Raw genomic sequence first — 24036 nt, forward strand, 5'->3', positions numbered from 1 at the left:
GACTGGTGCAAGCCTCTCGGAGTTGGAATAAACGTTTTGATAGTCTGATCAAAGCATATGGTTTTATACAGACTTTTGGAGAAGCCTATATTTACAAGAAAGTGAGTGGGAGTTCTGTAGCATTTCTGATATTATATGTGGATGAAATATTGCTGATTGGAAATGATATAGAATTTCTGGATAGCATAAAAGGATACTTGAATAAGAGCTTTTCAATGAAAGGCCTCGGTGAAGCTGCTTACATATTAGGCATCAAGATCTATAGAGATAGATCAAGACGCTTGATAGGACTTTCACAAAGCACATACCTTGACAAAGTTTTGAAGAAGTTCAAAATGGATCAAGCAAAGAAAGGGTTCTTGCCTGTGTTACAAGGTGTGAAGTTGAGTCAGACTCAATGCCCGACCACTGCAGAAGATAGAGAGAAAATGAAAGATGTTCCCTATGCTTCAGCCATAGGCTCTATCATGTATGCAATGCTGTGTACCAGACCTGATGTGTGTCTTGCTATTAGCTTAGCAGGGAGGTACCAAAGTAATCCAGGAATGGATCACTGGACAGCGGTCAAGAACATCCTGAAATACCTGAAAAGGACTAAGGATATGTTTCTCTTTTATGGAGGTGACAAAGAGCTAGTCGTAAATGGTTACGTCGATGCAAGCTTTGACACTGATCCGGACGATTCTAAATCGCAAACCGGATATGTGTTTACATTGAATGGTGGAGCTGTCAGTTGATGCAGTTCTAAACAAAGCGTCGTGGCGGGATCTACGTGTGAAGCAGAGTACATAGCTGCTTCGGAAGCAACAAATGAAGGAGTCTAGATGAAGGAGTTCATATCCGATCTAGGTGTCATACCTACTGCATCGGGTCCAATGAAAATCTTTTGTGACAATACTGGTGCAATTGCCTTGGCAAAGGAATCCAGATTTCACAAGAGGACCAAGCACATCAAGAGACGCTTCAATTCCATCCGGGACCAAGTCCAGGTGGGAGACATAGAGATTTGCAAAATACATACGGATCTGAATGTTGCAGACCCGTTGACTAAGCCTCTTCCACGAGCAAAACTTGATCAACACCAAAACTCCATGGGTGTTAGAATCATTACTGTGTAATCTAGATTATTGACTCTAGTGCAAGTGGGAGACTGAAAGAAATATGCCCTAGAGGCAATAATAAAGTTATTATTTATTTCCTCATATCATGATAAATGTTTATTATTCATGCTAGAATTGTATTAACCGGAAACATAATACATGTGTGAATACATAGACAAACATAGTGTCACTAGTATGCCTCTACTAGACTAGCTCGTTATTCGAAGATGGTTGAGTTTCCTAGCCATGGACATGAGTTGTCATTTGATTAACAGGATCACATCATTAGGAGAATGATGTGATTGACTTGACCCATTCCGTTAGCTTAGCACTTGACCGTTTAGTATGTTGCTATTGCTTTCTTCATGACTTATACATGTTCCTATGACTATGAGATTATGCAACTCCCGTTTACCGGAGGAACACTTTGTGTGCTACCAAACGTCACAATGTAACTAGGTGATTATAAAGGTGCTCTACAGGTGTCTCCAAAGGTACTTGTTGAGTTGACGTATTTCGAGATTAGGATTTTTCACTCCGATTGTCGGAGAGGTATCTCTGGGCCCTCTCGGTAATGCACATCACTATAAGCCTTGCAAGCAAAGTGGCTAATGAGTTAGTTGCGGGATGATGCATTACGGAACGAGTAAAGAGACTTGCCAGTAACGAGATTGAACTAGGTATTGAGATACCGACGATCGAATCTCGGGCAAGTAACATACCGATGACAAAGGGAACAACGTATGTTGGTATGCGGTTTGACCGATAAAGATCTTCGTAGAATATGTAGGAACCAATATGAGCATCCAGGTTCCGCTATTGGTTATTGACCGGAGACATGTCTCGGTCATGTCTAGATAGTTCTCGAACCCGTAGGGTCCCCACGCTTAAAGTTTGGTGACGATCGGTATTATGAGTTTTTGTGTTTTGATGTACCTAAGGTAGTTCGGAGTCCCGGATATGATCACGGACATGACGAGGAGTCTCGAAATGGTCGAGACACAAAGATAGATATACTGGACGACTATATTCGGACACCGGAAGTTTTCCGAGTGGTTTCGGAGAAAAACCGGAGTACCGGGGAGTTACCGGAACCCCCCGGGGAGTTAATTGGGCCTCATGGGCCTTAGTGGGAGAAGAGGAGGGGCGGCCAGGGCAGCCGCGCGCCCCCTCCCCCTCTGGTCCGAATTGGACAAGGAGGGGGCGGCGCCCCCCTTTTTCCTTCTCCTCCTTTCTCCCTTCCTCCCCTCTCCTACTCCAATAAGGAAAAGGAGGAGTCCTACTCCCGGTGGGAGTAGGACTCCCCCCTTGGCGCGCCCTCCTCCTGGCCAGCCGCCTTCCCCCTTGCTCCTTTATGTACGGGGGCAAGGGGGCACCTCTAGACACACAAGTTGATCTGTTGGTCTATTCCAGCCGTGTGCGGTGCTCCCCTCCATCATATTCCACCTCGGTCATATCGTAGTGGTGCTTAGGCGAAGCCCTGCGTCAGTAGCAACACCATCACTGTCATCACGCCGTGGTGCTGATGGAACTCTCCCGTGAAGCTCTACTGGATCGGAGTTCGCGGGACGTCATCGAGCTGAACGTGTGCTGAACTCGGAGGTGCCGTACGTTCGGTACTTGGATCGGTCGGATCGTGAAGACGTACGACTACATCAACCGCGTTGTGCTAACGCTTCCGCTTTCGGTCTACGAGGGTACGTGGACAACACTCTCCCCTCTCGTTGCTATGCATCACCATGATCCTGTGTGTGCGTAGGAATTTTTTTGAAATTACTGCGTTCCCCAACACAAATAACATCAGAGGGGTGCCCCTGGTGCCCACAAGACACCAGGGCGCGCCAGAAACCCCAGGCGCGCCCTGGTGGGTTGTGGTCCCCACGTGGGTCCCCTCACTTATCTCTTTAGCCCATGTCATCTCCTACCTCCAGAAAAAAATCACCATTGTGTGTTTTTGCTCTCAGTCCCGCGGATTTCGATCTCTTTGCTCGAAGCTCCGTTTCTGAAATTATTTTGGGGGATTGCTACTTGGTATGTGACTCCTCCATTGCTCCAATTAGTTTAGGCTTTGGCGGTTTATATTTTGACGGTACGGTGCATTAATTTCACATACGATGCTAATGTTCAGAGAGAAGGTATATGACGTCTTATTGCTTCTAATGATTTACCACTAGGCTTTGGTGAATGTGAGGGTTCCGTAGAATATATTCAAAATTGTCTTAAGCCTAATTATAGACCAATTTCTAGACAAACTACAACTAGGGATATTAAAAAGCTATGCCAAACTAGTAAAGAGAAAAGGAAAGAAAATAAAAGAAAAGAAGAATTTCCTACATGCACTTTTTCAGTGTTGTTAACACCTGATATCTGTAGTGGTCGGGCAAAGCAAGACTACATTAGTCTGGTAGCTCATTATGTTAACGAACATTGGCATCTACAAAAAAGAGAAATAGGATTTGAATTAATTGATATATCACAGAGTGGTGTAAACATTGTTGAAACTGTACCCAAAGTTGTGAATGATTTTGATCTTGCCAGAAGGTTTTCGCAATAACTTTTGATAATGCTTCAGCAAACACTACTACAATGAATACACTGACTCATTTATTCTGCGTATATGTTGCATCCTTTTTAATGCATCAACGGTGTGCTTGCCATATCATTAATCTTATTGCTAAAGGTACTTTAGATATATGTGAACCACACGTTGAAGTCATAGCACTGTAATTTCTTATCTTTCGCATTCAAATCTATGATTTGCAAACTATAGGAGATATTGCATTGCTCTAGGACCAATTCCTCGGAAGTTTAATTCAGACATGCCTGTTAGATGGAACTCTACATATATGATGCTTAAGGCAGTTATCCGAGATGGAGTTTCGTTCAGTGATTTTATTAATGCATATTATGGGGTTGATCCTCTAATCGGTACTGATACTTGACTACATTTCTTGAGTTGTTCTATGATGTAACAATTACTTTGCCTGGGGTTTATTACCCAACATCTCCTTTGATGGTGCATACCGTAGTAGACATTGCTAGTCATCTGAAAGCATATGAAGGCGGTGGATTATTACTTAACGTTGTTGCTGGCATGAAACCCAAGTATTTAAAATATTGGCAACAAATTTCTCTGTTGTATGCATTTGCATTTATCTTGGATCCTAGAGCTAAACTTGAAGGGTATCATAGTGCACTCAATTTGACCATAAATGTCACTAAGTTTAGATAATACTAATGACTTCACTAAGGCTCGTGAAAAGCTTTATGAAGTTTTTGGTATTTACAAGCAAAAGTATGCCGGAGTTCGAATGCAACGACCTCCACGTATTTGAGTGGGTCTGTGGGTCTGACACACACACGCAAGACAAACGTGCGTCGTCCCCCCTCCCTCCCCAGATCGGGCAACTAAAAACGAAGGCCGCGGGGCATGACGGCTGTGGGGGAGTGAATTCGGATAGAAGGAAAAGGAAATGGACAGCCAGCGGTCGTGAGATGACCTGTGCAATGTGACTGACTGTATGTTGATTCGATGGTTTCCTTTTTCCAAAAACAACTGCGTTTCGGTTTTTTGTGTTTGAATTTGGAAGTTTTTTTAAACGGAGGCAAAAGTTTTGCCTCATCTCATTAATAAATAAGAAGAGAGTTGCCCGGTTAATTAACGGAAAACCGGGCAAAAAACGTTACAACATGTCCACACAGGACACACGGGCGACCTGGCCACCCGCACAAGAACACGCACACGCCGCCGAGGAGAAAAGCGTCGTCGAGGTTGCAGCCCGGCGTCATCGTCATCACACCTCCGCGGGGGCGACTCCGGCTCCACCATCGCGGACCACCGAAGAAGCCCTCACCGCAAACAAGCGTCAAGACCTGCGCCGGCCGATGCCAAACAGTCAGCCACACGCGCCGGCGACCAGACAGCTCCGACTCTATCGACGAGCATCCTAGGGGAAAAGTGTTGGGCTTGCGCCGAGCTAGCGCCAGAGCTGACCACTCGTCTCGTGTCATCGTCATCGCAAGGGCCCCTCCTCAGCAGCTCCAACTTTAGGAAGACAAAGCGGGGCACGGCGACCCCTCGAACACGTCGGAAGGAGACCGACTACCAAGACCCATCTGCAAGCATGCTCCCCTCGAAACTGCCATCGTTGCTACACAAGAAGTCGTGCCAACATCCACATCGCTGGATGGGCACCAGCCGACCGCAATGTCGCGGCCGTCCAGCGCGTGAGCGCGCAAACGGGATCCGAAGCTCTTCAAGGCGACGCCCCAAAGAGGGAAGCGACGATGTCGACGCCGTCGCCCGACCCTACTGGGCCTTAGGCTTTTAGCCGAAGAGCAAATCCGAGGGTGTAGGAGGATGCGGGGCTCCACGACGATGCCTCCAAGGAGGTTATTCGACGCCCATAGGCGCCGACGCCGCCGGCCGGCAAGAGCTTGCCCGGAGCAATCCAACACCATCATCACCCCCACGGACAGCACCTCCGCTCGCCCACCCACCTCTCGAAGAGCCACGACGCCGGAAGCACTGGAGAGCCACCAAGCTGCACACCTCCTCGCCGGCCAAACACCGACGAGCCAGAATTGGCCAGATCTGGAATCTCACCATCGCAGCGCCACCAAGAACCACCAAGGCCAGCGCACCATCGGCCCGCGCGAGGACGTGCCCATGGAGCATGGAGGGGGGCCGCACCCACCCCTACTTGCCGGAGAGGAACGGCTGGCCTGAAGACCAGAGCCCGCCGACGAAGATGCCGCGGCTGCCACTTGCGAGAGCTCCTGCTCGGAAGCTGCCACGCCAGAGAAGATCAGCTAGGGAAGAGCCCAGCTGGCCGTCGGCGGAGCAGCCGACCCGCCTAGATCTGTCGCGCCATGAAAAAGGGGATCAAGCCTCCCCCACCTCGAGCTCCCGCGGCCAGACGAGAGGAAGACGACCCCGCCGCCGCCTGGGCTTAGCCCGCCGGCCTCCTCCGGTGACGGCGAGGGGAGGGCGTGGGACGGGAGGGCGGCGTGGCCGAGGATTCCGCCTGTGTCGCCTCGGAAGAGACGACGCGGGGCGAGTTGGGGCTTTTATTTGGAAGAATTTTGGCTAGACAAGTCGAGATTCGCTCATTCCAACTTTCAACTTTTTTGTGTTGTTTTGAGAGATGTTCCAACTTCCAAGTAGCCAATAGTAGGCCAGTAGGCAACTGCGCAAGACAAGTCGGCCCATGCCCATCCCCATCCCCATCGTCTCGAAGCCGCCCCCCATCCCCATCCCAATCCCCACCCACCACTCACTCACAGAGGGAGAGGCAGATCGAGAAAGAGACGCAGCAAGAAAAATTGCCCTCCGTCCTCCTCTCCTCTGCCCGTGCCCTAGAAGTTGTCCACCTCCAGATCCGTATCCATGGGGCGCCACGCCAAAAACAAGAAGAAATCTTTGGGGATCCCCTCCGCTCCCGTCCATATCTCGGAGCTCTTGCCCGAGATCTCGGCGCCCTTGCCCGACACCCCCCTACCCACCCGTCATGGCCATGTCGAGATGAAAACCAGTGATTCCGTATGGACAAAGGGGGCAACCGGTCCATCCACGGTCTCCACCGCTCCCGTCCCTGGCCCCGGCGAATGCGCCGCCTTGTCATCCCCGCCGCCCCCGCCCCCCCTACCCGCCCGCCGCCTCACTGTCGCATGGGTAACCACCGCCCGAGGCAAGGACAAGCGCAAGGTCCCCACCGCGGAGCCTCGCCCCGCCGCTCCGCCCCCCGGCGAATGGGTCGAGGTCGAGCAGCAGCAAGGCTCAAACCTCCCGAGACGGGAGCGAGACCAGCAAGCGCATCGCGGCCGTCGTCGAGGTCGAGATCGAGGGCTCCACCTCCCCGCGCTATCCAGAGTGGGTGATGCTCAACAAGGCCGCGGGAATCTCCCCCCGACACCGGAACGAGACCACCGCCGACTCCCACACCAGCCAGGGCCAGGCCGTCGAGGTGTCCTTCTGGCTCGCCGACCCCCCGGCCGTCTCCCACTTCTCCGTCCACTGCCCTGGCCTCCAAGGCGACGATTTCTCTGACCAGCCGCCGGTCGTCATCTGCGCCGAAGGACCCTTCGTTCTCTTCAGCCTCACCCTCAACGTCCCTGAATGGGGCTCAATCCATCACTTCGTCTACTCCGCCGGCGGCCCTGCAGGGAGCCCCTCGCTGCGCCTCCTCCCGGTCCTGGACCCCGAGGTTGAAGCCTTCGAATCCCAGCAGTTTGCCCTCTTGCCCTGTGGCGGCCAGCACTATGCCGTCGTCTTCCTGGATCGCAACTGGATTCCCAGTGATGAGGTTTGGGAGTATCAAGCATACCTCTACTCCTCCAAGATGCGAGCATGGAGCACAACAAAGGTGCCCTTGTCACAGTTATCTGAGACCGAAAAGGCGCTACTTGATGGACATTACAGCTGCAAACAGATCATGGTCGGGCCAGACTCACTGGGCTGGGTGGATCTCCTGTGTGGTATCGTCCTTCTTTGCAACCTCTTCGACGAGAATCCTGTTATCAAATTCATCCCATTCCCTTCAACAAGGATCTGCATCACAGACGAGGATGGTGTCGCGGAGATTGCCGCAGAACACGTATGCGATGTCACTTGCTGCGGTGACCTCATCAAGTTTGTCCAGATTGATTTCGATGATCCTGACTACGGAAGCAGTGGCATCGCTTGGAAAGCCACCACATGGAACAGGAAGCTCAGTTGGAATGATTGGCGCAACCGCTGCATAGTTGATGTTGCTCAAACGACACGAGTTATTCTGCTTTGTTGCCTGAGCTGCTGGATGATGAGACTCAGCAGCTGCAACTGAAGAATCTCATCTTCATTAACCCCACCATCAGCACACAAGATGACACTCGCCTTTACATGATGGCCAAGGTGAATATGAGAGATGACACAGCATGGGTAGTTGCCATTGACATGAAGCATGCGGCTTTGGAGGCACTTGTCCCAATTTCCACCGAAAGGCACTACACCGTTACGATGTGCGCTCCGTGTGCCTTCCCCAAGTACCTCAACAACTTCACAGCAGGTATGGTAATTCTCCCCTTTTTGAGTTAACTGAGCAGAACTACTACTACTGCGGGGCTATAGGGTAACGAATTGGCCTATGCAAATTACACATGAACTGGTTTATATATACTAATTGTTAAGTGAGGACATAATAGAGTGCAACAATTCAACATTACAACACTTAACTAGAGATATTTCTACTTCTGGATGACATACTTTCTCATAAGCTTGCATATTTGTTTTGTTCGCAGATACATATGCACCTAAACCTCCTTCATATTTTAGGCTCTTAGTTGTCTGTTGGTTATGTCTGCTTGCTTAGGAGAACACACATTTCAGTATTGACACTATTGACATGGAATGCTTAGCTGTTCATCGACCTTGAAAATCAAATAGGCTACCCGTCGTTCATGTTTGTGTATTAAAAACTGGCACAAGGACAAGGGCTCACATACATCGGAAAAAAAGTGTGCTACCAGAACTAGCCCACACAAGTAGACAGCATCCGTTCTCAACAGCCAGTCCCTTGACCTCCATGAGTTTGTTTGTTGCATGTTATGGTAGGTAGGTTTAAGTATGCAATGTGATACAGCTGCTGATAGTGTCAAGTGTCAACAAGACAGTCATCGTGAATCATGAGGACATTTCATGATTTTTGTGTTAATGATCACATACCTAATTAACTTCTTTGATTATCATGGTTCTGTGAGAATTGAGACCACTTACCGACTTATGCCATTCTGCTGTGTAAAACAAGGAACTGTGATGCTAATTGAAATCCACTCCCTGAATCAAACAAAAGTATCAAACTGTAAATGGACAAGTATAGCCTAAGTAGTATTTGTTCATAATGCCTCGTCTATCATGGAAATGCCACTACAGTGACATCCAAGGATCTTGTAATAATCTTTTCTGTTGCATGGGTACTCAGGCCGGGGCCTTCCCCTTTAAAATTTACTCGCTTGAGAAGTTAATGGTGTCTCCTCCCCATCTTGTGTGGTGTTTAAGTGTTTCCTTGTCCATATTCTTTGCATGGGCAGACATGGCCGATCAAGTGGGCAAGCACTTTAAGAGGTAATTCATATATTGCTACCTTTTGCTTGTTCCATTGTTCTGAATTTTATCTGCGTTTAGTGATGGTTCTGTGGCCTTGTCCATCTTGGCAGGCACAGGAATCGAGGCCATAAAATGGAAATATATGATGAGCCAGAGCAAGAGAGATGGAAGCTCGGTCATCTTCAAGAGGTGGTCTCAAGGAATCGCCGTTCTGTGTGTTTCGCTTTCTGGGTGATGGCATTGATTGTGATGCTGGTGACTAGGTAGGAGAGTAGGACACTCTTAAGGAGCAACATCCTGGTGCTGGGCATGTAATCTTGAACAAGTGTGCAATGATCGTTTTGGCTGTGGTAAATGTGTGGACCGCATATGGTAGGCCACATGATGGTGGTGCTGCTGCTATATCTCCCTGACATACTATTCCCTCCGTTCCAAATTACTCGTCGTGGTTTTAGTTCAAATTTGAACTAAAACCACGATGAGTAATTTGGAACGGAGGGAGTACCTGATACTAGCCAGTTTATATGAAGATATGAATTGGTGACATGTTGGTAGCAAGCGTGTTTGGGACTAGAGGTTTTGATGTCGTTGTTGGTAGCAAGTGTCTGGAAGGCATGGAATTGCTAGGTGATAAGGTTTTTGCGAGCCAGTGAAATTTGTTGCATCTATTTTGGTTCGTGTTCCTTTGTTATAAGAATGTTGTGAGATTTTGGATACGTATGAGATTCATGCTGTAGAGGTTTGTTGTTGTTGTTGTTGTTGTTGTTTTATCCCTTTGTTACGGCGGCCCTTTGTTACCCAAGTATCAATCTGGTTGTTTCTTTTGGCGGCTAGTTCACTTTTTTGAATGCTAGCAGGAAAAGTGCCAAATGTCAAGAGAGCCATGTACCAAAGCACTAAACAGGAATAGCTCTTCTTTTCCTCTCTTTTTTTTTCCCATTATGTGTGTAGTTAGTACAGTATCAATGGAAATTTAGTGCACACATTGCAAACTACACTGGAACGCAAAATGAGATTTTTCTCTCTTCTTTCCTATGCCTATGCTCTACGGGCAAGCCACAGGTAAGCCCATCGCCTGGCCTAGCTTAGCCTGTCCACTGTTATCCCTTGGGGTTTGGAGACACTAGCCCAGGCAGGAACCAAAAACACCACCAGCACAGTCCCAAGTAGAAAAGAAAACAAACTTACCAGGCTGTTAAAATAGCAGTAAGCACATACTAGTAATAAACTGCAACAGAAAAACCAAAGGCCGGACACAGTGATAAAAGATCCACATCAAAATGCTGCCGTAATTCGCACAACGTCATAAGCTAGCGTTCCCAGCGGATGCAACATCATCCGGCCAGGGTTAACTCCTTACAACCCCTCACCCAGGTTTACGGACAGCCAGCCAAATCTTTCCTACCAACACTCAGGCCCGGCGCTAAGACTAACAACCACAGCATCCTGCCCACCCCAGGGCCAATCGCACTAACTTTCCTTAAACTCCTACACCATCAGGACGTCCATCAGAGGAAGGGCCTCAAGATTAACAGCTACTCCCTCCGTCCCAAAATATAAGAACGTTTTTAACACTAGCATAGTGTCAAAAACGTTCTTATATTCTGGGACAGAGGGAGTAACTTCCACGCCTAAATCAGTATCTCTACATCTTGTTCTAGTGTTACAAACACCAGCCTTCGCCTTGCCCCACAACAGCCACGATGACTCCTCCAGCACACTTCATTCAATCAACCCGTAATGCTTCCATGCATATGCCAACCTGCAAGATTTCAATCATACTGTTAACATCCCTGCAGATAATAAATAATACTAATCATATCATAAACAGAAAATACACAAAATGATCGACAGATCCTCCTCTATGTATCTGTGCACATAAAACAATACAGCATAAGTATAGGTCATTTAGGCGGACTATTTAGGCCACAAGACCCCCTAATTAGATTCAAGGGCTAAGGCGCTACAAATTCTAGGTCATATAAGGTGATGAAAACAAGGCTCCTAGGTTCACCAGAGAGGATAAAGTGGATATACTGGTGTACCTTACTGGTCAAACAACAAACAACAGGTTAACAACAACGGTGTGCTCATATTCCAGTCACTTTCTGTTCATGACGTACGCCGAATTATAAAAACAAAAAATTGAGTTGTTCATGAGGTATTTCCAGACATGTTTGAAAACACTGGGGTCAGATACAACATGAGCTGGTTGTTCGTGTTAAGGTCAGAAAAGAAAACTTACTTCCCAGACATGTTTGAATTCACTATCATTTGATGGAATAGCTGTATAACAAATGTTGGCATCAACTCCATATCAATACAGTCAATGTCCTCCATGTTACCAATAAGTTCCTCGCCACCCTGTCAAAATAAGATACATGTTAATTACAGCACATTCAAAGTTTCCAACTAATGTCAACCCAGATTCAAGTTATGGTTACAGTTACTTACTTCAGCGTCCGACCCGTGAGCAAAAAAGTTCCGAAAAAAACGGAACAGGTCCTCTTGACTTGACCGATATACAAACACATGCTTCACGCTTCTGAAGAACAACACCCCAGAGAAGCTAGCATTCCGCTGAGCAATCAGCCTCCAATCTGGTCCAGCCTTTATCTTTTGCAAGGTTTTGCAAATCGTCTCTTTTCAGCATGTCCCATTGATCTGAAAGCTTTGATGACGTCTTCAAGGAAGAGTCTTTTCTGACGAAGTGAGCGCAGGGCAGGATGATTCCTTATGAACTTGATGTGGGCCTCCTAGGCATCCGGAGTTGGCGTTTCACTTGCTCCAGGCTTTATCATGCTCCTGTAGAGAAATCTCATGTACGCTTCGTGCTTCCTTTCAACTTTGAAATGACTGATTAACAGATGGGCCAGCTTTGCAAAATCACGAAGTAGATTTGGGAACGAGGCTGGGAAGGTAGGGTTCAAACTGATTCGGCAGCTATGGCCGGACATCCTCAGATCCTCCGATGAGAACCCACCTCCCCAACTTTTGTTACATCGGTATGCTGAGGTCCATCCCAACTTTAGTGGTAAGAAGTACAGCATCTTTGTCTTCATTAGCACTCAATTTGTACTCTTCAGTGACAGCATTGGCACGCACATAATCCTCCAAAGACTTTTCCTCGCTCAACTTCAGTCAAACAAGGTATAGTTTAGATAGAAACCACTAAAGGAATAATAAGGGAGTTTATATGCCGCTTTCTAAAGTAAACCAGCTGGTCTGCTTGCCATATATAATATGTCAGGTAAGCACTTAAAGGCAAGACAGGCAGCCCTACCTACAATATTGTTCAGTTATCAATTAAAGTAAAAGCATTATCTCCGTTTTCGTGTTCGCAATTGGTCACACTCTTGTGGATATAGAGATACAAAAGACAGTAAAGCAAACTTGTGTTTGGCACCAATATTTTAGATTAACAAGACACATAAACTCAGGGCTATGAATAATATATATGGACTCCTTTTTGGGGTACAACGAATTAGAGCCACTGTAAGCCAGCACCTGAGGCAGTTGGAGAAGACAACAACAAATGCAGCAAGGCTCCTTGACACTGTAAATAATGCAAGGAAGCTACTAGGGGATCCTTAAGATCATAGTTGGTAGGTAAATTCATATTAAAACTATTTGGCTGGGTTAGGAGTTTGACTTGGCGTCTTATTTGAGTTAGGATAGTTATTTGCTGGTTTATCCCTACAAAGAACATGCATCTTATGTTACATCGGCAAGAATGAATAGACCAGATTTCCGCTAAACCGTCTACCTCGTAACTACGTGGCTACATGGGAATGAGCCCAGCCACATGCAAGTCGATAAGTTCAGACTCAACTCTAACAGAATATGAAAATGTGCATAAAACTTCAGCGCCAGCTTATCATGATCCTGCATAGCCATGGATACAGGTTGACAATGATGAAGCTGAAACCATACTCAATTACCTACTGCATACTCAAAAATAAATAATTCGGAAAGTACCCTTCAGTGTGAGGACGTGATGTGCTTATTGATTAAAGAACACCCGAATGTTCGGATTTGTTATAAACTGAACAGATTACATGGATATTCATATCTGCCATGGCCTAGCGCCTCAGTCAAGAAATTTAGTTCCTTCATTCATTCATTCAGTGTATGCACACGAAAATAAGTTTCTAGAACGGAAGTCTACAATAAAAGAATGAAAAAAGAGCTATTCTCCAAGTAAAGGGCAGACTACATAACTACATAAGGGTTATGCAAAACAGCTACTTATATGCGGGTCATTCAGTGTGCGCACTTCTAAGTTGCAACCTGTTTAAAAATGTTTTGGTGCTGACTGTTTGCTTGAGACTTTATACTAGCAATCAGAAATCAATTAATGTGTTCATGGTTCATCTCCATTTCACATTATGGCTCAAAGGGGGGTCGGCACAAGTATATTACTACATGCAAATTCAAGATAAATTAAGTGGGCTGAGATAAGTAAATTGCACAAGAAGCACCAGAAAGAATTCAAAGATGAAGTGTAAGAAAGCAAAAGGTCGATCAAGCTCAGTTGCATATAAAATTAAAATTTCTTATGCAATGGTTACCAACAAGGTCAGTTATTTCTATGTCACGATGACAGGGACCATATTTGGATTTCAAGTACATGAAAAATAAGAATTTAGAGGGACAAATCATACCAAAAGGGTAAGCGCCCATTGTGGCCATATGGCAATCAGCAGGAGCCAAGCTTGCTCCATTGGCCAACCAGAAAGAAAGTGAAGAAACATTGGCACCAGTACTGCGACTGGTAGAATAGATGACATCCAAGGCAGAAGCCAGGCCATAAACTTTGGCAGCCACTCGGGTGGTACAAACCGCGCCAGCACCAGGAGCATCAGGAGCAAGATGATCAATGGGAACAGGAAAGAACTCATCACAGGTCGATCGGACACCGTCTGCACCGCCCTCCACTTGCGGTGCTGCCTCCTTCTTGTGGGCTGTCCATGCCTCTTGCCAGATTGCACCTGCTAGATTAGATTATCAGCTTGATCAGCTAGGACAGTTCTGCTAGGCAGTGAGATTTAAGCGTTTATAGTTTCATACCTCATACTTTGACCGCCACACCCACCCCACCAGCATCAAGAAACATAACTTCAGTGAGGGCGTGGCCACCAACCTCCTCTGCTCTGCTCTAAGCTGCTCTGCTCTAAGCTTGCGGTTCAGTTCGGCCAGCTTCTTCCGCTGCCTCTTCCTCTGAGCCGGTCGGTGCGCCATCTCGGCAGTGATTGGACCTGCTAGGCTAGATTAGCACCTTGATTAGACAGATGATGAGCTCGGCTAGGCCGTGAGGTTTAAGCGTTAGGGTTTCGTACCTCGATCTCTGTAACGTTGCTGCTTCCGGGGGCCTAGTCGCGGCAGACAGCCGCCCGCGCTGGCGAAGCGCGCCGACGGCGAGGCCGTGCGTCTTAGGGTTTCGCACCTCAAGCTCCTTACGGGTCGATGACGGCGGAGGGGGAGGGGAGGCGGACGCGGAGGCCTTGGGATGCTTCCGGGGGCCTAGGTGCGACCGTGGCCGCGGTAGGCAGCCGCCCGCGACTCGCGAAGCGCGCCGACGACGGCGAGACCGTGGGGTTTTCGCGCCTCAAGCTGCTCTGGGCTGAAACCGGCGGCGGAGGAGGCGGGGGCGGAGGCGGAGGGTTGGTGACGCTCGCGGAGGCGGAGGTGGTGCGGTGCTCGCGGTAGACGGCCGCCCGCGGCTGGCGACGCGCGCCGACGGCGAGGCGCAGCCGCACCCGGAGGCCGAGCCGGCTGATACTTTCTCCTCCAATTTTCCTTCGAGAGGGTGGGCACGGTGTTTTGTTCGTAGCCGGGATGGGCCTGTTGCTGCAATTTCGTCTGGAAGCCCAAGCCCAAAGAGACAGACCGTCGGGGTCGGTCTCTTGGGCTTCCGGGCCTTTTTTCTTTTCTTTCCTTAGCCGATTTGAGTGGTCAAAAGGCTAAAAAAACGATTTGTGAGCTTGCCTAGAAAAAAAAAAGGCGATTTCAGGCTTCAGACCGAACAGTTCTTTCAGTAACTCATTTTCTCACATAATTATTGCGTTGAAGAAATCCAGCCGCATGATGCCATTCCTATTCCCGAAGTGTCGTGGTTTTGTCACGGTAGATGTCCTCGAAAAAGGACTTAGTCGTTAGGTCATCGCAGCTAGGTAGTAGCTTCAATGGGGTTGATCGAAATCGAGAGACACAGATTTACCCAGATTCTGCCCCTCATGATGGAGGTAATAGCCTACTTCCCGCTTGATTGATTATTGATTGAGATCTCGATTACAAGGGTGTGACTTGGCTAACCTAGTACTGGAGAGCTTGTAACTTAATCATTTCTGCCTCAGGGGTTCCCCTTTATATACAGGTCAAGGACCTGAGGTCACAACAGAATCCGGGTCATACTATGACTCGTGTCTTAGTCTATTTCCTGCTTATCTTGTCCTTCAAGTAAGGAAAATTCCTTACAGCTTCCTTGTCGAGCCAGCTTACCAGATACTGGCCCACGAGCCGGCCTCTTCTTTCAATCGCCTCCTGGGCTTTGAATTACGGCCCACATAACTAGCCTGATGACGAGCCACCATAGGATGGTCAGGTCATTCCTGGCCAGGTCATATCGTGGGGTATATCCCGTACACCCCAGGTTAACTTGGATTCATCCATGTTAAAGTTCATACTGGAATTAAGTCCGGGTCATCTTCTTGCAAGCCAGAACTCCCATTTGTTCCTTTAGCTTATTTTCGAGCCGGGTTGTGAGACACTGTCGGCTTCTGATGTTTCCTCGCTTTAGCATTTCACACCCCTTCAAGATTGTCGTGACGTCATCTCGCCAGACCTCCGTAATCCATGCATGACATCATCACGAATCTTGAGTGGATCTAACAGGCCTGGAAATCGAGGCGCCTTTCCGTCAGAAAATTATTGTGTTGCCCTCGTTTCGCACTTACCATTTCCCCTTCTTATTGTTCTATAAATACGTACGAAGGGCTCCAAGGTCTATTTTACCGTTTCCGCATCCTCGCTTCGTCTTCTTCCTTGCGCCTATTGCTTCTTGTGACCGAAGCACCACCGCGTCTCCTTGAGCTCTCCGGCCACATCAACTGCGACCTCAACTGTTGGGGAACGTAGCATGCAAATTCAAAAAATTTCCTACGATCACGCAAGATCTATCTAGGAGATGCATAGCAACGAGAGGAGGAGAGTGTGTCCACGTACCCTCGTAGACCGAAAGCGGAAGCATTAGTTTAACGCGGTTGATATAGTCGAACGTCTTCATGATCCAACCGATCAAGCGCCAAATGTACGGCACCTCCGAGTTCTGCCCACGTTCAGCTCGATGGCGTCCCTCAAACTCTTGATCCAGCAGAGGGTCGAGGGAGAGTTTCATTGTTGGGGAACGTAGTAATTTCAAAAAAAAAAATCTACGCACAAGCAAGATCATGGTGATGCATAGCAACGAGAGTGGAGAGTGTTGTCCACGTACCCTTGTAGACCGAAAGCGGAAGCGTTATGACAACGCGGTTGATGTAGTCGTACGTCTTCACGATCCGACTGATCCAAGTACCGAACGCACGGCACCTCCGAGTTCAGCACACGTTCAGCTCGATGACGTCCCACGAACTCCGATCCGGCAGAGCTTCGAGGGAGAGTTCCATCAGCACGACGGCGTGATGACGGTGATGATGTTGCTACCGACGCAGGGCTTCGCCTAAGCACCGCAACGATATTACCGAGGTGGATTATGGTGGAGGGGGGCACCGCACACGGCTAAGAGATCAATGGTCAATTGTTGTGTCTCCAAGGGGTGCCCCCCTCCCCATATATAAAGGAGTGGAGGAGGGGGAGGGCCGGCCCTCTCTATGGCGCGCCCTAGGGGAGTCCTACTCCCACCGGAAGTAGGATTCCCCTTTTCCTAGTAGAATTAGGAGCCCTTCCAAGTAGTAGGAGTAGGAGAGAAGGAAAGGGAAAAGAGAAGAGAAGGGGGGCGCAGCATCCCCTCTCTCTTTCCCCTAAATCCCAATAAGGCCCATATACTCCCCGGCGAATTCCCGTAACTCTCCGGTACTCCAAAAAATACCCGAATCACTCGGAACCTTTCCGATATCCGAATATAGTCGTCCACTATATCGATCTTTACGTCTCGACCATTTCGAGACTCCTCGTCATGTCCCTGATCTCATCCGGGACTACGAACTACCTTCGGTACATCAAAACACATAAACTCATAATATAACCGTCATCGAAACTTTAAGCGTGCGGACCCTACGGGTTCGAGAACTATGTAGACATGACCGAGACACGTCTCCGGTCAATAACCAATAGCGGAACCTGGATGCTCATATTGGCTCCCACATATTCTACGAAGATCTTTATCGGTCAGACCGCATAACAACATATGTTGTTCCCTTTGTCATCGGTATGTTACTTGCCCGAGATTCGATCGTTGGTATCTCAATACCTAGTTCAATCTCGTTACCAGCAAGTCTCTTTACTCGTTCCGTAATACATCATCCCGCAACTAACTCATTAGTTACAATGCTTGCAAGGCTTATAGTGATGTGTATTACCGAGTGGGCCCAGAGATACCTCTCCGACGATGACAAATCCTAATCTCGAAATACGCCAACTCAACAAGTACCTTCGGAGACACCTGTAGAGCACCTTTATAATCACCCAGTTACGTTGTGACGTTTGGTAGCACACAAAGTGTTCCTCTGGTAAACAGGAGTTGCATAATCTCATAGTCATAGGAACATGTATAAGTCATGAAGAAAGCAATAGCAACATACTAAACGATCAAGTGATAAGCTAACGGAATGGGTCAAGTCAATCACATCATTCTCCTAATGATGTGATCCCGTTAATCAAATGACAACTCATGTCTATGGTTAGGAAACTTAACCATCTTTGATTAACGAGCTAGTCAAGTAGAGGCATACTAGTGACACTATGTTTGTCTATGCATTCACACATGTATTATGTTTCCGGTTAATACAATTCTAGCATGAATAATAAACATTTATCATGAAATAAGGAAATAAATAATAACTTTATTATTGCCTCTAGGGCATATTTCCTTCAGTCTCCCACTTGCACTAGAGTCAATAATCTAGTTCACATCGCCATGTGATTTAACACCAATAGTTCACATCACCATGTGATTAATACCCATAGTTCACATCGTCATGTGACCAACACCCAAAGGGTGTACTAAAGTCAATAATCTAGTTCACATCGCTATGTGATTAACACCCAAAGAGTACTAAGGTGTGATCATGTTTTGCTTGTGAGAGAAGTTTAGTCTACGGGTCTGCCACATTCAGATCTGTATGTATTTTGCAAATTTCTATGTCAACAATGCTCTGCACGGAGCTACTCTAAGTAATTGCTCCCACTTTCAATATGTATCCAGATTGAGACTTAGAGTCATCTGGATCAGTGTCAAAATTTGCATCGACGTAACCCTTTACGACGAACCTTTTGTCACCTCCATGATCGAGAAACATATCCTTATTCCACTAAGGATAATTTTGACCGCTGTCCAGTGATCTACTCCTAGATCACTATTGTACTCCCTTGCTAAACTCAGTGTAGGGTATACAACAGATCTGGTACACAGCATGACATACTTTATAGAACCTATGGCTGAGGCATAGGGAATGACTTTCATTCTCTTTCTATCTTCTGCCGTGGTCGGGCTTTGAGTCTTACTCAATTTCACACCTTGTAACACAGGCAAGAACTCATTCTTTGACTGTTCCATTTTGAACTACTTCAAAATCTTTGTCAAGGTATGTACTCATTGAAAAAGCTTATCAAGCGTCTTGATCTATCTCTATGGATCTTGATGCTCAATATGTAAGCAGCTGTCACCGAGGTCTTTCTTTGAAAAACTCCTTTCAAATACTCCTTTATGCTTTCCAGAAAATTCTACATTATTTCCGATCAACAATATGTCATTCAAATATATTTATTAGAAATGTTGTAGTGCTCCCACTCACTTTCTTGTAAATACAGGCTTCACCGTAAGTCTGTATAAAACTATATGCTTTGATCAACTCATCAAAGCGTATATTTCAACTCCGAGATGCTTGCACCAGTCCAAAAATGGATCGCTGGAGCTTTGCACACTTTGTTAGCACCTTTAGGATTGACGAAACCTACTGGTTGCATCATATACAACTCTTCTTTAAGAGATCCATTAAGGAATGTAGTTTTGACATCCATTTGCCAGATTTCATAAAATGTGGTAATTTGCTAACATGATTCAGACAGACTTAAGCATCGCTACGAGTGAGAAAATCTCATCGTAGTCAACACCTTGAACTTTGTCAAAAACCTTTTTCGACAAGTCTAGCTTTGTAGATAGTAACACTACTATCAGCGTCCGTCTTCCTCTTGAAGATCCATTTATTTTCTATGGCTTGCCGATCATCGGGCAAGTCAACCAAAGTCCACACTTTGTTCTCATACATGGATCCCATCTTAGATTTCATGGCCTCAAGCCATTTCGCGGAATCTGGGCTCATCATCGCTTCCTCATAGTTCGTAGGTTCGTCATGGTCAAGTAACATGACCTCCAGAACAGGATTACCGTACCACTCTGGTGCGGATCTCACTCTGGTTGACCTACGAGGTTCGGTAGTAACTTGATCTGAAGTTACATGATCATCATCATTAGCTTCCTCACTAATTGGTGTAGGAGTCACAAGAACAGATTTTTGTGATGAACTACTTTCCAATAAGGGAGCAGGTACAGTTACCTTATCAAGTTCTACTTTCCTTCCACTCACTTCTTTCGAGAGAAACTCCTTCTCTAGAAAGGATCCATTCTTAGCAACGATTGTCTTGCCTTCGGATCTGTGATAGAAGGTATACCCAACTTTCTCCTTTGGGTGTCCTATGAAGACATATTTCTCCGATTTGGGTTTGAGCTTATCAGGATGAAACTTTTTTAGATAAGCATCGCAACCCCAAACTTTAAGAAACGACAACTTTGGTTTCTTGCCAAACCACAGTTCATATGGTGTCGTCTCAATGGATTTAGATGGTGCCCTATTTAACGTGAATGCGGCTGTCTCTAATGCATAACCCCAAAACGATAGTGGTAAATCGGTAAGAGACATCATAGATTGCACTATATCCAATAAAGTACGGTTATGACGTTCGGGCACACCATTGCGCTGTGGTGTTCCAGGTGGCATGAGTTTGTGAAACTATTCCACATTGTTTTAATTGAAGACCAAACTCGTAACTCAAATATTCGCCTCTGCGATCAGATCGTAGAAACTTTATTTTCTTGTTACGATGATTTTTCACTTCACTCTGAAATTCTTTGAACTTTTCAAATGTTTCGGACTTATGTTTCTTCAAGTAGATATACCCATATCTGCTCAAATCATTTGTGAAGGTCATAAAATAACGATACCCGCCGCGAGCCTCAACACTCATCGGACCTCATCCATCAGTATGTATTATATCCAATAAGTCAGTTGCTCGCTCCATTGTTCTGGAGAACGGAGTCTTAGTCATCTTTGCCCATGAGGCATGGTTCGCAAGCATCAACTGATTCATAATCAAGTGATTCCAAAAGCCCATCAGCATGGATTTTCTTCATGCGCTTTACACCAATATGATCTAAACGGCAGTGCCACAAATAAGTTGCACTATCATTATTAACTTTGCATCTTTTGGCTTCAATATTATGAATATGTGTATCACTACGATCGAGATCCAACAAACCATTTTCATTGGGTGTATAACCATAGAAGGTTTTATTCATGTAAACAGAATAACAATTATTCTCTAACTTAAATAAATAACCGTATTGCAATAAACATGATCAAATCATATTCATGCTCAACGCAAACACCAAATAACATTTATTTTGGTTCAACACTAATCCTGAAAGTATAGGGAGTGTGCGATGATGATCATATCATTCTTGGAACTACATCCAACACACATCGTTACTTCACCCTTAACTAGTCTCTGTTCATTCTGCAACTCTCGTTTCAAGTTACTACTCTTAGCAACTGAACTAGTATCAAATACCGAGGGGTTGCTATAAACACTAGTAAAGTACACATCAATAACATGTATATCCAATATACCTTTGTTTACTTTGACATCCTTCTTATCCGCCAAGTATCTAGGGCAGTTCCACTTCCAGTGACCATTTCCTTTGCAGTAGAAGCACTTAGTCTCAGGCTTAGGTCTAGACTTGGGCTTCTTCTCATGAGCAGCAACTTGCTTGCCGTTCTTCTTGAAGTTCCCCTTCTTCCCTTTGCCCTTTTCTTGAAACTAGTGGTCTTGTCAACCATCAACACTTGATGCTTTTCTTGATTTCTACCTTCGTCGATTTCAGCATCACGAAGAGCTTGGGAATCGTTTCCGTTATCCCTTGCATATTATAGTTCATCACGAAGTTCTAGTAACTTGGTGATAGTGACTATAGAATTTTGTCAATTACTATCTTATCTGGAAGATTAACTCCCACTTGATTCAAGCAATTGTAGTACCCAGACAATCTGAGCACATGCTCACTGGTTGAGCTATTCTCCTCCATCTTGTAGGCAAAGTACTGTCAGAGGTCTCATACCTCTTGACACGGGCATGAGTATGAAATACCAATTTCAACTCTTGGAACATCTTATATGCTCCGTAGCGTTCAAAACCTTTTTGAAGCCCCGATTCTTAGCCGTAAAACATGGTGCACTAAACTATCAAGTAGTCATCATACCGAGCTTTGCCAAACATTCATAACGTCTGCATATGCTCCTGCAATAGGTCCGTCACCTAGCGGTGCATCAAGGACATAATTCTTCTGTGCAGCACTGAGGATAAACCTCAGATCACGGATCCAATCCGCATTATTGCTACTAACATCTTTCAACTTAGTTTTCTCTAGGAACATATTAAAAATAAAACAGGGGAACTAAACGCGAGCTATTGATCTACAACATAGATATGCTAATACTACCAGGACTAAGTTCATGATAAATTAAAGTTCAATTAATCATATTACTTAAGAACTCCCACTTAGATAGACATCCCTCTAATCGTCTAAGTGATCACGTGATCCATATCAACTAAACCATGTCCGATCATCACGTGAGATGGAGTAGTTTTGAATGGTGAACATCACTATGTTGATCATATCTTCTATATGATTCATGCTCGACCTTTCGGTCTTAGTGTTCCGAGGCCATATCTGCATATGCTAGGCTTGTCAAGTTTAACCTGAGTATTCCACGTGTGCAAAACTGTCTTGCACCCGTTGTATCTGAACGTAGAGCTTATCACACCTGATCATCACGTGGTGTCTCAGCATGAAGAAATTTCGCAACGGTGCATACTCAGGGAGAACACTTATACCTTGAAATTTAGTGAGAGATCATCTTATAATGCTACTGTCGATCTAAGCAAAATAAGATGCATAAAAGATAAACATCACATGCAATCAATATAAGTGATATGATATGGCCATCATCATCATGCTTGTGATCTCCATCTCCGAAGCACCGTCATGATCACCATTGTCACCGGCGCGACACCTTGATCTCCATCGTAGCATCGTTGTCGTCTCGCCAACTATTGCTTCTACGACTATCACTACCGATTAGTGATAAAGTAAAGCAATTACAGGGCGATTGCATTGCATACAATAAAGCGACAACCATATGGCTCCTGCCAGTTGCCGATAACTCAGTTACAAAACATGATCATCTCATACAATAAAATATAGCATCATGTCTTGACCATATCACATCACAACATGCCCTGCAAAAACAAGTTAGACGTCCTCTACTTTGTTGTTGCAAGTTTTACGTGGCTGCTACAGGCTGAGCAAGAACCGTTCTTACCTACGCATCAAAACCACAACGATAGTTCGTCAAGTTAGTGTTGTTTTAACCTTCTCAAGGACCGGGCGTAGCCACACTCGGTTCAACTGAAGTTGGAGAAACTGACACCCGCCAGCCACCTGTGTGCAAAGCACGTCGGTAGAACCAGTCTCGCGTAAGCGTACGCGTAATGTCGGTCCGGGCCGCTTCATCCAACAATACCGCCGAACCAAAGTATGGGATGCTGGTAAGCAGTATGACTTGTATCGCCCACAACTCACTTGTGTTCTACTCGTGCATATAACATCTACGCATAAAACCTGGCTCGGATGCCACTGTTGGGGAACATAGTAATTTCAAAAAAAAATCCTACACACACGCAAGATCATGGTGATGCATAGCAACGAGAGTGGAGAGTGTTGTACACGTACCCTCGTAGACCGAAAGCGGAAGCATTATGACAACGCGGTTGATGTAGTCGTACGTCTTCACGATCCGACCGATCCAAGTACCGAACGCATGGCACCTCCGAGTTCAGCACACGTTCAGCTCGATGACGTCCCACGAACTCCGATCCAGCAGAGCTTCGAGGGAGAGTTCTGTCAGCACGATGGCGTGATGACGGTGATGACGTTTCTACCGACGCAGGGCTTCGCCTAAGCACCGCAACGATATTACCGAGGTGGATTATGGTGGAGGGGGGCACCACACACGGCTAAGAGATCAATGATCAATTGTTGTGTCTCCAAGGGGTGCCCCCCTCCCCGTATATAAAGGAGTGGAGGAGGGGGAGGGCCGGCCCTCTCTATGGCGCGCCCTAGGGGAGTCCTACTCCCACCGGGAGTAGGATTCCCCTTTTCCTAGTAGAACTAGGAGCCCTTCCAAGTAGTAGGAGTAGGAGAGAAGGAAAGGGAAAAGAGAAGAGAAGGAAGGAGGGGGCGCCGCCCCTCCCCCTAGTCCAATTCGGACTAAGCATTGGGGGGGGGGGCGCAGCCTCCCC

General features: G+C 46.4%; 2 protein-coding genes across 5 annotated transcripts; one reads left to right on the forward strand and one right to left on the reverse strand.

The window, feature by feature from the left end:
- The first annotated feature begins 6362 nt into the window (after nt 1–6362).
- LOC109777524 (uncharacterized) lies at nt 6363–9919 on the forward strand. Of its 2 annotated transcripts, none has more exons than XM_040403302.3 (3): nt 6363–8146; nt 9059–9201; nt 9294–9919. In XM_040403302.3, the coding sequence occupies exon 1, from the start codon at nt 6980–6982 to the stop codon at nt 7922–7924; it is 945 nt and encodes a 314-aa protein (XP_040259236.2). In that variant the 5' UTR covers nt 6363–6979; the 3' UTR covers nt 7925–8146; nt 9059–9201; nt 9294–9919. The 2 variants fall into 2 exon arrangements, with proteins under 2 accessions (XP_040259236.2, XP_040259238.2); XM_040403304.3 differs by having other exon boundaries at nt 9168–9201.
- Nucleotides 9920–10378: 459 nt separating this feature from the next.
- On the reverse strand, nt 10379–14949 carry LOC109777523 (uncharacterized). Of its 3 annotated transcripts, none has more exons than XM_073509919.1 (6): nt 14523–14949; nt 14254–14441; nt 13848–14177; nt 11638–12318; nt 11429–11547; nt 10379–10945 (listed from the first exon to the last, which is right to left on the reverse strand). In XM_073509919.1, exons 2-4 carry the CDS (start codon nt 14422–14424, stop codon nt 12181–12183), a joined length of 639 nt encoding a protein of 212 aa, XP_073366020.1. In that variant the 5' UTR covers nt 14425–14441; nt 14523–14949; the 3' UTR covers nt 10379–10945; nt 11429–11547; nt 11638–12180. The 3 variants fall into 3 exon arrangements, with proteins under 3 accessions (XP_073366020.1, XP_073366021.1, XP_040259239.3); XM_073509920.1 differs by having other exon boundaries at nt 13848–14174; nt 14254–14449; XM_040403305.3 differs by having other exon boundaries at nt 14254–14449.
- Nucleotides 14950–24036: the final 9087 nt, after the last annotated feature.

Source organism: Aegilops tauschii, chromosome 3 (genome assembly GCF_002575655.3).
Source record: "Aegilops tauschii subsp. strangulata cultivar AL8/78 chromosome 3, Aet v6.0, whole genome shotgun sequence".
NCBI lineage: Eukaryota > Viridiplantae > Streptophyta > Magnoliopsida > Poales > Poaceae > Aegilops > Aegilops tauschii.